This window comes from Pichia kudriavzevii, chromosome 1, assembly GCF_003054445.1.
Source record: "Pichia kudriavzevii chromosome 1, complete sequence".
Taxonomy (NCBI): Eukaryota; Fungi; Ascomycota; class Pichiomycetes; order Pichiales; family Pichiaceae; genus Pichia; species Pichia kudriavzevii.
The window spans coordinates 1,241,547-1,258,267 of record NC_042506.1 but is presented as its reverse complement, the minus strand read 5'-3'; the positions used below and the strand labels follow the sequence as shown (position 1 = coordinate 1,258,267).

The 16,721-nt window shown below is 40.3% G+C and overlaps 8 protein-coding genes across 8 annotated transcripts; 5 read left to right on the top strand and 3 right to left on the bottom strand.

The window, feature by feature from the left end:
- Positions 1-92: 92 nt before the first annotated feature.
- C5L36_0A05730 (uncharacterized protein) lies at positions 93-1,349 on the top strand (the record flags this gene model as incomplete). The annotated part of the gene is made up of 1 exon (XM_029463596.1): positions 93-1,349. The coding sequence occupies one exon, from the start codon at positions 93-95 to the stop codon at positions 1,347-1,349; it is 1,257 nt and encodes a 418-aa protein (XP_029319456.1).
- Positions 1,350-1,627: 278 nt separating this feature from the next.
- Positions 1,628-2,143, bottom strand: C5L36_0A05720 (uncharacterized protein; the record flags this gene model as incomplete). Its single annotated transcript, XM_029463595.1, has 1 exon — positions 1,628-2,143. The coding sequence occupies one exon, from the start codon at positions 2,141-2,143 to the stop codon at positions 1,628-1,630; it is 516 nt and encodes a 171-aa protein (XP_029319455.1).
- A 401-nt stretch (positions 2,144-2,544) lies between these two features.
- On the top strand, positions 2,545-3,003 carry C5L36_0A05710 (uncharacterized protein; the record flags this gene model as incomplete). The annotated part of the gene is made up of 1 exon (XM_029463594.1): positions 2,545-3,003. One exon carries the CDS (start codon positions 2,545-2,547, stop codon positions 3,001-3,003), a length of 459 nt encoding a protein of 152 aa, XP_029319454.1.
- A 99-nt stretch (positions 3,004-3,102) lies between these two features.
- C5L36_0A05700 (uncharacterized protein) lies at positions 3,103-4,986 on the top strand (the record flags this gene model as incomplete). Its single annotated transcript, XM_029463593.1, has 1 exon — positions 3,103-4,986. One exon carries the CDS (start codon positions 3,103-3,105, stop codon positions 4,984-4,986), a length of 1,884 nt encoding a protein of 627 aa, XP_029319453.1.
- A 297-nt stretch (positions 4,987-5,283) lies between these two features.
- C5L36_0A05690 (uncharacterized protein) lies at positions 5,284-7,863 on the top strand (the record flags this gene model as incomplete). Its single annotated transcript, XM_029463592.1, has 1 exon — positions 5,284-7,863. The coding sequence occupies one exon, from the start codon at positions 5,284-5,286 to the stop codon at positions 7,861-7,863; it is 2,580 nt and encodes an 859-aa protein (XP_029319452.1).
- Positions 7,864-8,338: 475 nt separating this feature from the next.
- On the top strand, positions 8,339-9,121 carry C5L36_0A05685 (uncharacterized protein; the record flags this gene model as incomplete). The annotated part of the gene is made up of 1 exon (XM_029463591.1): positions 8,339-9,121. The coding sequence occupies one exon, from the start codon at positions 8,339-8,341 to the stop codon at positions 9,119-9,121; it is 783 nt and encodes a 260-aa protein (XP_029319451.1).
- A 271-nt stretch (positions 9,122-9,392) lies between these two features.
- C5L36_0A05680 (uncharacterized protein) lies at positions 9,393-13,145 on the bottom strand (the record flags this gene model as incomplete). The annotated part of the gene is made up of 1 exon (XM_029463590.1): positions 9,393-13,145. One exon carries the CDS (start codon positions 13,143-13,145, stop codon positions 9,393-9,395), a length of 3,753 nt encoding a protein of 1,250 aa, XP_029319450.1.
- Positions 13,146-14,540: 1,395 nt separating this feature from the next.
- C5L36_0A05670 (uncharacterized protein) lies at positions 14,541-16,076 on the bottom strand (the record flags this gene model as incomplete). Its single annotated transcript, XM_029463589.1, has 1 exon — positions 14,541-16,076. The coding sequence occupies one exon, from the start codon at positions 16,074-16,076 to the stop codon at positions 14,541-14,543; it is 1,536 nt and encodes a 511-aa protein (XP_029319449.1).
- Positions 16,077-16,721: the final 645 nt, after the last annotated feature.

Genomic DNA, 16,721 nt, shown 5'->3' with positions numbered 1-16,721 from the left:
GTACACCTTTTACATCTGTTCCTTCTCCGTATCTTATGCCTTTATTTTTAACTCTTTTATCTATCCATCAATGAATCAAGTAAAAAGTTGTAATGACAATGTGCATCCCCTTTGATTTCCCCCCCATCAAAAATGTAGTACACGAAAATTTATCCCCATTGCGAACATCCGTAATAGGCAACTGCTGTTGTCGTTTCCGCATTCGGCAGGCGCGTTTCCAGATTCGGCAAGAACTGAGCCCCCCCATAATCTTCCTCCTGCACATCCTCCATTTTCTGTCGAGTGTACAATTGAGTTCCTTCCATGGCTGGGTTGCCTTTCTTCTCTATGGCGATGTTTCTTCTTTCTCTTCATTGTGGAGTTTACATTTTCATATCCTTAGTGGTTCAATCATCATAAGCAACCAACTACAAGAAACAATGCATAGAACATACTCCTTAAGATCAAACAGAGCTCCTACTGCTTCTGATTTACAAAATCCAATTCCGGTTCCGCCATCTTCCACGAAATCTCCAAGATTCTTTGGGCCAGGTGGTCTTGCAAATTCTTTCAGGAGAAGCACTGCTGGATCCTTTGGTCCAGAGCTTTCCAGAAAATTGGCGCAGTTGGTCAAGATGGAGAAGAATGTTATGAGAGCCATCGAGGTTTGTTCTAGAGAAAGAAGAGATGCAGCAAGACAATTATCACTTTGGGGTGCAGATAATGAAGATGATGTCTCTGATATCACCGATAAATTAGGTGTCCTCATCTACGAGATTGGAGAATTAGAGGACCAATTTATTGACAGGTATGACCAATACAGAATCACCATCAAGTCCATTAGAGACATTGAAGGTTCTGTCCAACCTTCAAGAGATAGAAAGCATAAGATTACCGATCAAATTGCTTACTTGAAATACAAGGACCCACAATCCCCAAAGATTTCTATCCTTGAACAAGAATTAGTTAGAGCTGAAGCAGAATCTTTAGTTGCTGAAGCACAATTATCCAACATTACAAGAGAAAAATTGAAGGCTTCATTCTCTTACCAATTCGATTCTATTAGAGAATATGCTGAAAAAGTTGCTCTTATTGCAGGTTATGGTAAGGCCCTTCTTGAACTATTAGATGACTCTCCAGTTACTCCAGGTGAAACTAGACCTTCCTATGATGGTTATGAAGCTTCTAAGCAGATCATCATTGACTGTGAAAATGCTTTGGCTACTTGGACTTTTGAAACAGCAGCTGTTAAACCAACACTTTCTTTTAAAGTCGGTGACTATGAAGATGAATTGGCTGATGATGTCGACAACTTGCATGTTGAAGATGAAGAATGGAATGAAGAACACCAGCAAGCTGTTGGCGCTTAATCCTTCTAGATTCCTCTATAATTTACCTATTCTGAATATCGTTTACTGGTTCCTTTGTTTAAATTGCCAGGGGAACAAGTTCCTAATTTGTTTACTATTCACCACAGCTTTAAATTAATTCTTTTTGTTGTCAATATTAATATTTGTTCTCTAAAATCCTTTTGTGTGTTTTTTTTTAAAAAAAAAAATATTTTTGTCATTGTACAAGTTATACTAAACTATATCCCTTAAAATATTCACCCATCTTTGGGAATCAACGTAGATTGCGTTTAATCATGCTAAACCTTAAAGTGTACGTGAATATTCAAAGACACTGGGGCAACATGAGATTTCTCGTATTTGAACGTCACATTTTTTTTGCTGTCTTCTTCTTCCTCCTCCTCCTTCTTACTTTCATCGTCACTAAGTAAACTGATACTTTTGCTGCTGTCAAATTCTAATCTTCTAATCATTAGTTTTTCACATTTCCTCCATTGGCTTCGGCTGAGGGGTATATCTTCTCCATACATCCATTTTCTTAAAGTTTCAATCTCATTCCACGATGTCACAATTTGACATTTCCATGATTCATTACTTATCGGTATGTATAATTGCTCACTATCTTTAAAATCTTTACCATCATAACATTTAGACATGGAAAAAATTTCATCTTTCTCCAGTTCAAATAAAATTGACATTAATTTGCCTTTTATATGATCATCATTATATAACTCACGTAAGTGTCTATTTGAAATGATCACACGTTTCACTTTGGATAGCTGCACATTATATTTCTGTTCATCGCCTAGTCCCATAAGCAGGGGATGTTTCACTCTATTTTTTTGAATTTGTTGACGATTAACAAACGTACGAATTGGTAAGATATGGTCATGTGTGATTCTCAAATGGGTTCGACTGAAAAATAGTTAGTATACATTGCTGTTTCTAGAGGAAAAAAATACAGGTATTTGATTTCTTTATACATACATAGGGGCCATTTTTGGCTCTTTCGGTGTATATTGTACAAAAGAAGAGGATTAGCCGTGTTAAATATCTCGGAGAGCGGCATTATTTAAATTCCCACTACATTTTTCCATGGTGAATTTAGAATACATGGCTGAAGTATATTGAAATAATTTTGTGTTATACCTTCATCTTCTTATTCAACCTCGTTACATTTAAGAAGCCTTTCTTTCGTTAAATTAATTATTCAAGAATGCAACCATTAGTCAATCCAAACGGCAATGCAAAGGCACTAGATATTGCCCAAAGAGCAAAACAAACTGGAGTTACTGAGATGTTCAACAGTGACCCCCAGGTTTCTGTTGACAACTTCTCCTTCTACAAAGACTATGACTTTATCCATCCAGATACAACAGAGATCCACAAGAATGCATTTGCTACATTAGTGAGAGAATGTGTCCATTTTGAAGTTGAAACTTATGCGAGCATGTTGACTTTTGGGTTTGATTTGGGCCATGTCTACCCCACCATGGTTGTTTCTTATATGACAAACAGTTGCAGAGCCATCTTGAAAGACAAGTTCAACGTGGAAGACAACGCTATTATTGAGTCTTTTGCTAAAAGACTTGTGCAAGAAGTGTATAAATTTATCCAGCCAAAACTCGACTTACCAGACATGAATTGGAATGTCTCGGCGAGATCGCTTTCTTAAAGTGCATCATTTGCTAAATATTGTAAGAAGAAGTTCAAACCTTTTCTTCCCCTTACTCTATGTAAGACTGTATACTTGAGCATCGAGCAGTCATTATCAATGGAAACCGTAGATGGGTTCAGTCCTATCATTGCTATATTCTACTCCGTGTTCCATCCAACTGAGGGGACCAAGGTAATCCACCAGGTTCCGAGTGGAGTAATTGTCCCACCTTCGCATGATGATAATTTAATAAATAATAACTTACCAGACTCAAGCGCCTTCTCTGAACCCCTTTTTGATTTTGATACAATAAAAAATTATGTTATTCCCAAACCGAGTTTATGCAATAAACTAATAACTTTGAAAATAGATAAGTATAGGATTTCGGGATTTCCTGTCAATATTTATGCACCACATTATGCAAGGAATTCGTTTGGATTTAACCTCTGTTTTGTGTTTTCATATGACAGTGATACAACTCCCTATGAGGGTAATATAAAGAGAATCGGCAAAATGTTCAGAGCATTGGAGGAACAGAGCCAATTGCTTTCAAAGTGTTTGAAAGATTCTCATGTTTATTATCAACAATCAAACTCTTCATCGAATTTGCAACACTTGAATCAAATTGGAAAATTCAATATGAATAACAAATATTTAAAGGTTGTTGATGATTGGGATGACGCAAGCCAACAGATAGTATTAGAGAAAGTAATGCCAGGCCTAGACTCAAACTCACAACTCCAGTTAAAGTCAATTGAATCTTTGATTCAGCAGATTTATCAAGATTTGAATAATTATTCAGAGTGTATGATTCCTATAGATGCATCGAATTCCGTGGACTTAAAGTTGTTTCCTATTTCGCCACCACCTCCTCACATACATTCGTACGATGTCCCCATTGCAATATTGAAACTAGATTCCCTGATTGACTCCTTATGGGACCCAACTATGCTCAAGATTGTCCCCTTCATTAACGGTATAAATTCAGTTTATAAAATTTCAGTCCTGTCAAACGCAGATCTAAATCTAACTAAGGAGTGTATCCGACATTTATTGCATTATAATGCAATCACAATTCTGGATATCTTCCAGTTCTCTAATCATTATATGGTAACCTCTTCAATAGGGAATTTTTTGCGTGATCCAAATATGGCTAAATCTTGCCAAGATTATGTCATGTCAATAAATGGGTCATTTGGCGGATTACCTCTAGAAACTAAGGGATTACATAGAAATTCAGCATCTTATGTTTCGATAAATTCCAAATCTGAAAATGCCAATACCATATCAGCTTCATTTTCATCTACAAAACAACCAAGGAAACCACAACTGCAAACTATGGATTCTGTATCAAGTAATCCTTTCAATCAAAAAAAACAACAACCAAGTGTCATCTCACTTCCTTCTAAAGCTACTCTGTTTCAACTTTATAATTCCTTGAACTCCCACGTCAGCGTTAAGCAGTGGTACAAGGACAATGCGGTATCACTTGAGTACATTGATGTTCGTAAATTTATCACTTTTGGGGTTCGAGCAGGGATTATTGCAAGAGTACATAGCTATCCTGTATCGGGAAAACTATCAAGTCTGAATGTCAGCGATGCAATTGATTTGGAACGAAGAGAGTATAACAAAAATGAATTCAATGCATCAGCACTACCAATTTTGTCAAAACCCAAGGCTGATTTACTAAAACCTGGACTAAAGAACATAGATCCTACTTCAGAATTTACAGACTGTGAAAGTGAAACAAGCACAGATGATGATGAACAGGATCAGGAGGAAGGTGATGTTGGAAGATTAGATTCTGATCATGACCAATTCGAAGACGTCTTGGCTGAAAAAAGACGCAGAAAAGAGATAAAGCAAGAAAAAACATTACTGAGATTAATAAGGCATAACCAGCATTTGGATTCCATATGTACAACAATGGAACTACCGAATACAGAGGTGTTCAAAATTCTGGACCGAATAGGTGATATTGAAATTATCGATAGGTAATGCGTGAACTTCCATACGTTTTTTGACAAGTGGGTATTTGAATATACAAACAAACCCTCCCAAATGTCAACTGCATATCTCTAGTTCTAATTTATGCATTTATTTTTGGTTATGATAATATGAAGAATATTAGATGGATCATCCTCATTTTTTCTGTATGTTCATAATCTTTTAACGCGATATGCACAAACAAAAATGAAAAAAAAAAGCAGTTTTATTAAATGTTTGTTTTGATTTCGTTTCACGTTTATATTATTCTTCTTCTTTTATAAGATATATAAGTGACAAAGAAGTGAAATGATTCGGGGCAAAGAAGTTCCCAGGCGCAGAAGTAGCATTCAATCACATTCGATGATTTCAAAATCGAGTAATGTATCGAGAATTGAAGATGTTAGTCTGTTTACAGAATCCATCAATGTTATAGTAAGATGCCGAGGCCGTGGATACATGGATGATGAACAAAACAGTCCAAATGTTGTCTTTATAGATTCAGAAAAACCGCATGAAGTGAAGATTCAGGTGCCAGAAGATCTAAAGGAAGAAAAGATAGAGCCTTCGAGAACCTATAGATTAGATCAAGTTTATGGGCCAACGACCGATCAAATGACTTTTTTCCAAAATGCAGCAGAAGGAATATGTGATGATTTTTTGAGAGGTTTTAACTGTACAATATTTGCGTATGGTCAAACTGGTGCAGGCAAAACCTACACTATGTGTGGAAAAGTTAGAGATGATTCTTTGACCCCTGAAAGCGGTATAATTCCCAGATGCCTTAAGCGGTTATTTGAACATGAAACAGATAACCTTATTCTGAAATGCTCATTTGTTGAGATATACAACGAAGTACTGAAGGATTTGTTAAGTGATGGAAAAAATGATAAGAATTTATCAATCTATGAACACAATAAAATCATAAAAATCAAATCACTGGAAGAGTTTTATATAAAAGATTTTCAAGATGCAATGAGAACATTCAGAATAGGGCTTAATAGAAAGAAAATTGCCTCTACAAAAATGAATGATAATTCTAGTAGGTCCCATACGATTTTCACTATACATTTGATGAAAAGAAAACCCAATGGATCAGAGTTTCAATTTGCTAAAATGAACCTAGTGGATTTGGCGGGATCAGAAAACATTGCTAGATCAGGATCTGTCAACCAAAGGGCCAGGGAAGCAGGCTCGATTAATCAAAGTTTGTTAACATTAGGGAGAGTTATAAACTCTTTGGTAGATGGTTCTAATTTTATACCATACAGAGAATCGAAATTGACACGTTTACTTCAAGACTCACTAGGTGGAAAAACAAAGACTATACTTGTTGCAAATATTGCTCCAACGTTGAAAGATCTACATGCCAGTGTTTCCACGCTAGAATATGCCTCGAAAGCTAAGAATATTCAGAATTCAGCTCAAATTGGCGGCAGTGTAAGTGAAGAATTTGTGATCAATGATTTGGTTGAGGAAAACAGGAAATTGAAACTGGACTTGATGGCTACTCGAAGACGAGAAAACTGTATTGTCTTAGATGATTCAAACTACAAAGAAATGTATCTATCACAGCAAACTCTTAAAGAAGAAGTCGAAGAGTTACGTGGATTTAGATTATCATTGTTGAATCAACTTGATAACCAAATGAGGAAGCTTGAACAAGAGAAAAATGAGAATATGGTTTTGAGTGAAAGCATATCTAATTTGGAGACCAAGGTTGTTGAATGTGAGAATAAGATCAGGAAACAACAAGAGAGCGAGCTTATTTGGAGGCATAAATGTAATGAACTCTATTCAAGCTACTGTAAACAGTTAAGTTCGATTTATGAATCTCAAATTGATATGAGAGCTATTTTATCAAGCAAGATTTTGACCTGTCTAGTTGATATTAACTCAAATATAGAATTTGAAAAACCTAACCATAATGCAATGTCAGGAATTAGTGAAGAATTGAGAAAGATCTTTTCAATGATAGAAGAATCAAGCAAACTTGATAGCATGTTAAAGTCCTCTATAGTAAATATTGAGAGTACATTGAGAGAATTGAAAGGTGATACCTTAAACTCATTGGGTAGCAGTAAAAACTCGATTTCAGAACTATCAGCTATTTTTAATTCTCAATTTACTAGTAATAATCAATTTGGGGAATTTCTTGAAACTTTTATGGCGGAAGAAACTTATCTTTCAGTAATTCAAGACAGCATGAGGGAACGGATTGATGCTTTCAAAGAGCATTTTACACAGAAACTGGAAAACTTGATTACTGAAAATTTACATGATCAACATTTCAGAATCATTGAAAAACTAAATACAAAACTCAAACCACAGAAGCACAAGTGGTCTGAAGATTCGTTACGGTTTAAAGTGAAACATGATTCTACTGCTGATCAGTTAGACAAAACACTAGAAACAACACAACTAAAGTCTCAGGAACACATAGATAAACTCCTATCCACCGTAAGGAACCACAATGAAGTTCAAGCAGAACTGACCGATTCTATCTTGGGCATTTCGCAAATGGCTTCTCCAATTCACGGAAGTCTTGATAAGTTGAATACTGACCTATTATATAGGGATGACCAGGCAACGTCTACTTTCAATTACGTCAAAGAGAATATCAATGAGCTGGAAAACATAATTTCGGATGTTTTGAATCGTGATAATGGTGGACTAGAAGAGTCTAAAAGCTCAGGTGTGCAAAAGTTATATGATGTTTTAGATAAAAGTTTACCTGGTACCCCATTGAAAGATCAGACTCATACCCCTACCCAAAAACTGAATACAAGCCCACTAAGATCAAATACGTCTATAAAAGCATTAGCGAGGTCTCCATTGAGGGTTAAACGGCGCACTAATGAGCTAGGTCCTAGCAAAAGGCAGAAATAGTCTTCAGTAATGTGTAATTTTAGTGTAATATCGATGTATAATTAGATAATGTGGCATGGATTCTCATATTAAGCGGGGTTAACAATCTAGTAGAAAAAGCCGCACGGTTTAGTGTCAGGAGCACGCAAAAAATGCAAATGGAAATCCGATCCGCCTGCGGGTCATTTTCCTGTTGAGAGGTTGCTACCTTTTTTCATGAGAGCGTTTGATAAGGTCATAAGCTATCATTTCAAAATAATGATCCCGCTAAGGATTACAGAAATATTTATATTTTTGAACCTTAGTTATCTATTGAACATTAGCGGTGACTCTTGAATGGAACTTATCTGTTAAAACATGAGAATGCAATTCGAAAATGTGATTGGTAATTCTTCTTGGAGATATTTTTAGGAGAAATATTTTCCCATATTCTTTGTCAATACTAAATGCAGTTTTGGGTTAGACACAATTTACAAACTAAATAGAAATAATTTCTATGTCAGAACTATCTGGGTCGGCAGAGTTGAACAAAAAGTATGTTTCCAAGTATGGGGTCATTTGTGACATGGGAGAAGGTTTTGGGAAATATACTGTGGCACCAGACGATGAGATCATGCCGCTGATTGATGTTGCCAACATTGCCTGTGGGTTCCACGCTGGGGACTACAACATCATGCGCCGAATGGTCTCGTTGGCAAAGAAACACAACGTCAAGGTCGGCTCACACCCAGGATTGCCCGACAGAATGGGGTTTGGTAGACGGAAATGGGACATTCCAGCCGACGAGATCTACAACCTCGTCATGTACCAGACCGGCGCATTGAAAGCCTTCCTTGACGCAGAAGGAATGCCTTTGAGTCACATCAAGCCACACGGTGAGCTTTACTTCTATGTCGAGAGGGACATTGGCGTCATGAAGGCCGTTTTGAGAGCTGCCAAGGCCTTTGGGGTTCCGGTCATCAGTGCAAAGAACCACACGTTTGAGACGGTTGCCAAGGATATGGGTGTCGACTTGATCCAGGAGTTCTATGCCGATCTTGATTGGTCGACTGAGGGCCGACTAGTCACATCCCAGAGCTCACAACCAAAAACCCCGGACATGATCTACGAACGTGTTCTGAAGGCCGGGTTGGAGGACATTGTCATCTCGAACGATGGACAGAATGTGGCCTTAAACTTCAAGGATGCACCGTTCTTGTTGTGCTTGCATTCTGACATGCCAAACTCACTCGAAAACATAAAGGCGGCCAGAAGGGCGTTTGAGAAACTCAATGCATAGTTTATATAACTCTCCAGACAATGCAGAGCTCTTCTGTACTCCACCTTGGTATAAGCAACCTCGAACTCTGTAACAGAATCGTTAATTTCGGGTCGACGCCCAGCCAATGCACTTCCACGAGAAACTGTAACATCCTGGTGCCAGACTGTTTCTAATCGTATCCAGACGTGTTTTTAACTATTATTATAACACTAAAACAATTTAATATATGTAGATATATACATAAATATATATATATATGTATATATATGGCTAAACAAGTACATCCAGATTAGACCTTAACCACAATGGCCACAGCATCTCCAGGACCCACGATATCTCCCTCTTCAACCACATTCTCCACAATCCTATATTTGTTGTCCCGTTCGGCTACCTTGTCGCTGATCTTCAGTGGGATCTCCATCTTCATTGCTTCTAGCACCGCAAGGATGTTTCCTGCAGTAAGCACATCGTCTTTTTTGAAGTTCAGTTTGAAGACATTGGCAGGAATTGTAGCACACACCTGGATAGTGTTTGGATCGGATAACAAGTCCCCAACGTCGGTCTTCGACAGTCTAGCCTCCTCTTTTTCTCTCTCCCACAGCAGTTGATCCGTCATCTCCTCCTCGACCAAAACTTCAAACGCCGCCTTCCTCTTCCGCTGTAGTTCCTCCAGTTCCCTAGAAATGGACTCCAGAAACCCGGAATACTGGCCAAAATCAAACACAGTGTCCTCGGGCTCAAACTTCAACTGCTTCGTGAGAACCTTAGTATTGAGCTCTTCCAGCTCTGCCTCTGACACTTCGTAATACACCACTTGGTCAAACACCTCCAACGGCCATGGCTTGCCGTGAAGCCTACCAAACGTATCCCAGTACCAACTTGGCAACGTCATCCCCCAGATCATGTACCCTCCGGGAGAGTCCACTGGGTAGACGGACTGAGACACACTGCCGGATCCAATGGCACCAGCGGGCGTTGAAGTACGTGCCGGGTTGTATTTCGATGTTAGGAATCTTGCTCGGGGATCAACGCTAACCAGCAACGGGTCTGCACACAGAAACGATACCGCAGTAACAACCTCCGCCTTGCCAATAATACATTTCTTGAACTCCTCAAAGGTCTCAATACAGTTGGCCCTCATCAAATACTCAACATTGCTAGGCAAATAAGGAGCGTGCGGTCTTTGCGAATGCATGTATCTCTTGATGCAGCTATCCAACGCACTGTGCTCAAAACAAACCGGCAATGTGAACTTACGTGATGGAACCGTCAACGTCTCGATCTTGGGGATGTTCTTCTCGAGGAAGACCAACTTGGATAGCAAGCCATCCCGTGCAACCAGCAATGGATCAAACGTAACTGCCATGGCACCTGAAGTACACTCAATCGAGTTAAACTCGCCTTGCAGCTGTCTTTCGATCTCCTTGGCGAGAATGTGCTGGCGTCCGTTGTTAAACAAAGAAAACTCCGTCGTGCCAAAATCAATGACAATCATGCTCTCACCGCCCTGTCTGAATGAAACCATCGGCATGTTCTCACCCTCCTCTCTCTGATATAACGTCTTACCAAATACACACTCAACACTCTCATATTGCTCCAACGAATCGTACTTCAAATACATGTTTTCTGCTGTACTGGCAACTGGACGTGTTTCCGCCAGCTCGAGAAACTCGTTTCTCTGCTTCATCAACTGCACCGCGTCGTTGTATGACACCCGCTTGAACCGAATCGTGCCGTTGATTGCAGCTTGCCCGAACTTCCTAAAATCCACACTCGCAGGAACAGCAACGCACGTAAAGCCTGAGAGTGTTGCGCCATCCACACCAAACAATACCATGATATTACCAACTGTGCTCAAACCACAACATGGATATGGATACTCGAGTATATTGCTCGGATGTCCTCCACCGTCACCCCCACTGGTTCTCTCGAATTTGAAAGCCGGACCATCGAGTCTAATTGCACCACGATTAGAGTTGAAGTTCACACTATACGGATGGCTGTACAACGTCTGCAAGCCCTCTTCTGACGCAATGTCCGGTGTGTCGTGGGGTCCACTGATCACTCGAACAATCACCTCACTGTCCTCGTAATTTGGAATGAAGGACTGCGGTAATGCGTAGCCTGTCTTGAACTCATCGACTCTCTCAACCTCGGCAATGTCTAAACAGTCACCAGCAACAAATGTTCTCCCTTGATGTCCACCCAGTTTGAGCGCAGGTGTGCAACTCTTCGAGCCTAGATACTTCGAAACGCCCGGGAATCCACCCCGAATGGCCATGTAGCACTTGGACGAGTGGCCAACTGCACTACCCACCTCAACCACCGAGCCCTCTGGAATGTGTAGCTCCGCAAACATGGGTAAGGTCTTGTCGTTGTTCAGAACAATCGGAAAGTTTGCGCCTGCAAAAGCAATGATTGCAGATGAATGGAACTTGATTGTAGGGCCCTTGGCTGTGATTTCCAATCCCTCGGTGTTTCTGTCATTGTGGACAATGATATTAGCCAGCTGCAAGGATAGGTCGTCCACAGGGCCGGCACGAGGAACACCGTGTCTAACTTCAGGCCGGCCAGGCAGGTCTTGGATCGTAGTGTAATTACCACCTGCTTCAAATTCAAGCATCTTTGGATGGAAGTCAAACGTGTCCAAGAAGCTGGTTAGAGTCTCTCCCTTCCTGAACTCCTCACTTTCCAGAATCGCAATACAGTACTGGATGTTGTTCACTGGACCCATGATTTTAGTGTCCTTCAACACACGGACGATGTTGTCCGACGTTCTTGTTTGGGACCAGACCATAACCTTGGCTAATAGTGGGTCAAAGTAAGGCGAGACACAACCACCAGTCTCAATCCAATGGTCAATTCTTAGCTGGTGGTCGGTGAAACTGACGTCTGGGAACTCAACCAAATGGAGTCTGCCAGGACATGGAGTAAAGTCTCTGAGTGGATTCTCTGCATAGACCCTAACCTCAATTGCATGGCCGTTTGGTATCTCCACGCCTTCATGGTTGTATTGCAAGTTCTCGGTTAAAACGCCGATATCCAAAACAGTGCCTGCCAGCTCATGTTCACATTGCAACAACATAAAGTAAACCAAATCAACACCATACACAAGCTCGGTTATGCCGTGCTCAACTTGCAATCTGGTATTCATTTCCAAAAAGTAAAACTCTCCGGTGTCATCGTCGACTAGAAACTCAACCGTACCAGCAGACTTGTAGTTGACCGAGGACGCAAGTTTCCGTGCACAGGCAGTCAAGCTCTTCCTCAACCCGTATTGCTTGCCGAGGCTTTCAACAAAGGGACTCGGAGTCTCCTCGATGACCTTCTGGTGGCGCCGTTGGATCGAACACTCTCTTTCACCATACGAGGCAACCTCTCCGAGACCATTACCAAAAACTTGCACTTCAATGTGACGGCCATTCCTGATGTATTTCTCAACGAATACACCCGTGTTGGAAAATAGCGTTGCACCTCTCGACTTGACTTCCGCAAAGCTCTTTGCAACTTCCCCCGACGAGTGGCACACCTTCAATCCCATACCACCACCACCTGCTGTAGCCTTCAAAATCACGGGGTATCCAATGGACTCGCAGGTGTCGACCAACGTGGTCTCATCACGAATTAAATCTGATCCTGGAACAACCGGTACGCCACAATCAATGGCCATCTGTCTTGCCAGGTGTTTCAAACCAAAGTTCTCAACTGACTCCGGGGATGGCCCTGCAAACGCAATACCATTGGCAACGAGCTTGTTTGCAAAGGTCGAGTTTTCACTCAAGAATCCATAGCCTGGAATGACAACATCCGCTTTCTCGTCAATTGCAATCTTGACAATCTGGTCGATATCGATGTAAGCGCTTGCGCCGGTACCTTCCAGTTGGACCGCCGTGTCTGCCTGTGAGACGTGGAGAGATTCAATGTCCTCCTTTGGGTAGATTGAAATGGACGTTAAATTGTACTTCTTGCAAGCATTGATGATCCGAACCGCAATTTCGCCTCTGTTGGCGATCAACACACGCTTAACGACTTTGAATTCCATTTTGTAATTTCAAGTAAACATATATCAGTTTCAGCATAAAGTTAAGTCATTGCAAGAAGTATTTTAGCTTTTCTTTTAACTTAACTATTTGATTCACCCACCCAACCTTTGCTTATCATTTAATGTGAATTCTGATAAGGGTATTCCCACCGTGGAAATTTGTAGGTACAATTTTGCGGTGGAAAATTCCTTTCTAGGAAACCAGTGCGGCTAGTCGATGCAGCCGAGATCTGCCTGAATGGGAAACAGCATGATATTGATACAGAGACAAGACAATTAGTTGTCCTTCTCCCAACAGTGATGGATGCTGTACGATAAAGAAACTAGCAAATACACTATCGGATATAGTATCCTTTCTGGAAATGCAAAGATCTGGATCCGAAGAAGCCAGTGCTGTTGTTGAACTCCTTTTTGGCTCCTCTTAGAAATCAGGTTCCTACAGAGATGATGATAAGTGCACACCTACTTTTATTATTCATCAAAAGTTGGTTTCCTTCTTCCTAATGGAATATTACATTGCTCATTTTTTTTTGTTGTGAACACTTAGGTGTAACTTTCGCATGGCGACGTTGTGCACTCTAATTGGGAGTACCCTTGATTTATTGCAAGATCGTACAAAGTACTAACCAGTAGAAGGAATATCATATTCACATTTCAACACCGACATTTATTTGTTTACATGTGACAACGGGAAGTTCATGAGAGAGTTGATTTTTCAGCTTGTAAACTGCCTACATTTATGGGCTTGGACCCGTTTCCCTCCCCTTTATTATCTATATTCGGTTGTCACTAGTTTCACCATGTCAATAAGAAGCATAACTTTTCCAATAGTTAAACCTAAATAGTCCGCAGACAGAAAATAGTATACTAACCAAATGGAAAAAGAAAGTTTCAACCTATTGGCTCCATATATACCTTGTAGAATTAATTTTGGCTGGAGGGGGGAAACGCAAAAAAAGTCCACCAACTTAAACTAGGTTACGACCTCAAGAAACATCTTCTTATAACTGGTTTCAAGAACCTGGGGAAAGGTTCTTTTAGTGATGGCGTCTGCCGTAAAGAACACGTGTATTTTTTTGCCTTTGGTTTTCGTAGTATTTCATTTTTGTTGATTACATGCTCGTTTTGCGTCCTCGACGTTAATTTGCTGAGACCCTTAAATTTGTCAGATTAATACATTCTTCACATAAATCCGACCATGTCCGAAAAGCGGGGGAAGCGCCACGCGAACCAACCTATTTATTCGACATTAGGTAACGTATTAAATAAGATATACAGGACGAAACAATAAGGGAAACAGAAAAAAATGTGTAAAAGGAACAAAAAAGGAAAATAAATAGTTATTTAGTAGTTTATTAGGTAGATGAAGAATTGTTGAATAGTATTCAATGATAATCACCGTTGGCTACTCTCGGAGATACTCTTTCTAAACATCTCGAGGCTTCCATTGCTCAATGCACTCACACCTGAGCTGGATCTTCTACGTTGTCGTCTAGCTAAGCTCGGTTCAACGTGGGCCTTGCCTAACGTCTTGGCGTACAAACTCAAGATATCCGTCAATGATAAAACACCAACCAATTTACCTGTCGCATGTACATCATCTTCAAGCTTATGATTATGGCTGTGGCTATGGCTGTGGCTGTGGTTGTGGCTATGTTTAGAGTTTGAATCTTGGGAAGACGGCGTGGAGGATGCACTCTCGGGCTTGACGATCCATAGCCTGTGGGCCTTTGTAGCAACCAGTTTAGCTATTGCCCTACCTAAGGAAGTCTGGGCAGTAACATGGAAAATCGGGAAGGAGTCTTTCCCATTCTCTAAACCTCTTGAATTTAGTATGACTGAGATAAAGTGTAATGAAGATTTATACAATAGATCGGACTTGGAAGATGAAGAAACCAACCTAACATCAGTGACCGAGATATTACCCAACAAATGGTAATTTCTGTCAACAACTGCGAGAGAAGACATTTTTAAGTTGTGCATTTTCATCAAGGCTTCGATTAGGGGTTCATCACCAAAAATAGAGACTGGATTTGAGGAGCCGATATGTAAAGATCTGATTGAGGATGACAACAAGCCTTCCATTGAAGGGAAACGTCTAGCATTATCCCACAAGAACTTCACCAATCTCCTCTGAGATAAGATTCCGGTCAACTTGTTGTTATTAATAATTGCAATTCGATGTACTCCGGTACCCAAGATTTCAACAACAGTCGACAATGTATCCGATTCGTTCAATTTCAAAAACGGATTTTTATGGGATAGTCTAATAACAAAGGAGACCGGCACTTGTTTACCTGTCTGGGCGGCCTTAATATAATCCAAGATTTGAGATTTTGGTTCATAATCTATGCTATTCAGGTTTTCGATTTTCAACTTGTTTAAAACCAAGAGTAAATAAGTATTCAAGTCTGTGTAATCGAAAGTTAAGCAATCCAAATCGTTTGGGGTGGACTCTACAGGTACGGAAGTTAGCCCATTTTCAACCAAAGTCTGGAATGCCTGCTCGACACTTATATTGTCAGAGATACGTATCAACTTATTCTGTTCCACCAATTCGGACAACTTAATGTCTTGCCATTCAAGAGAGGCGCCATTTAAGAAATGAGAGGCCGTTGAGGAAGTAGAAGGGTTTCTAGAAATCATCATTGAGGATGCATATTCCTCGTTATCGGTTCCGTAGTTATTGACCAAGTCGTCCTGGTTAAGAATTGAGGAAATCGAGGACACTGCAGGGGAGTGAGGCACGCTATTTGGATTATTCAATTCGAGATTTGACAGAGAGGAATTAGAATTGATGTTGAAGTCGGTATTCTCCAATGGGGGGGGCGAAGACAACATTTCAGCAATTGAGGTTTTCCTTGAAGGTTGGGAGAGGGGCGAGTTTGGAGCTCTCATTGAAGGGGAGAGTGGATATTTGCTAGAAGGCATCGACTAAGGACAATGGGACACAAGTGGGGGAGGGGTGGAGGTAACAAACGATGTACAACACAAGGATGTGATTATTAGATAGTCTATTGGTTAATCTATGCGCCAATAAAGGACAGTATATGTTTATGGATATCAATCGACAAGGAAATAATGACCCACATGTGTGAGTCTCTGTGAGTGTGTGTTTTTTTTTATTTTTTTTTTTATATGAGATGCACGTCTACAAGGGAATGTCTAAACTATTGGGACGAGACAGTGTCAGTTCTCCACATTCCCTTTGCAGAGAAAATAGGGAAATGCGTAAATGCGAAAATGCGAAAATGCGAAAATGCAAAAATGCGAAAATGCGAAAATGTGAAAAAAAAAGGAATCGTCACACTTGCCGTAATAGGCAAATTCGCCGTTACTTTTGGATCTCATGTGGGGGGGGGAAGAGGAAACACCACGGGAGGAAAAAGAAACGAGTGGGTGCCAAGCCGACCCGTTTCCGAATGCGAGAGGGGGGAACATGGAATGGTACAATGACGATTTAATCACTATTTAGAAGAGTAAAACAAAATGAGGTATAAACAAGCTGCCAAGCAATCAACTGACTAATTTTCCAAATAATGACGTATTGTGTAATCTAGATAGTGAATGTATATG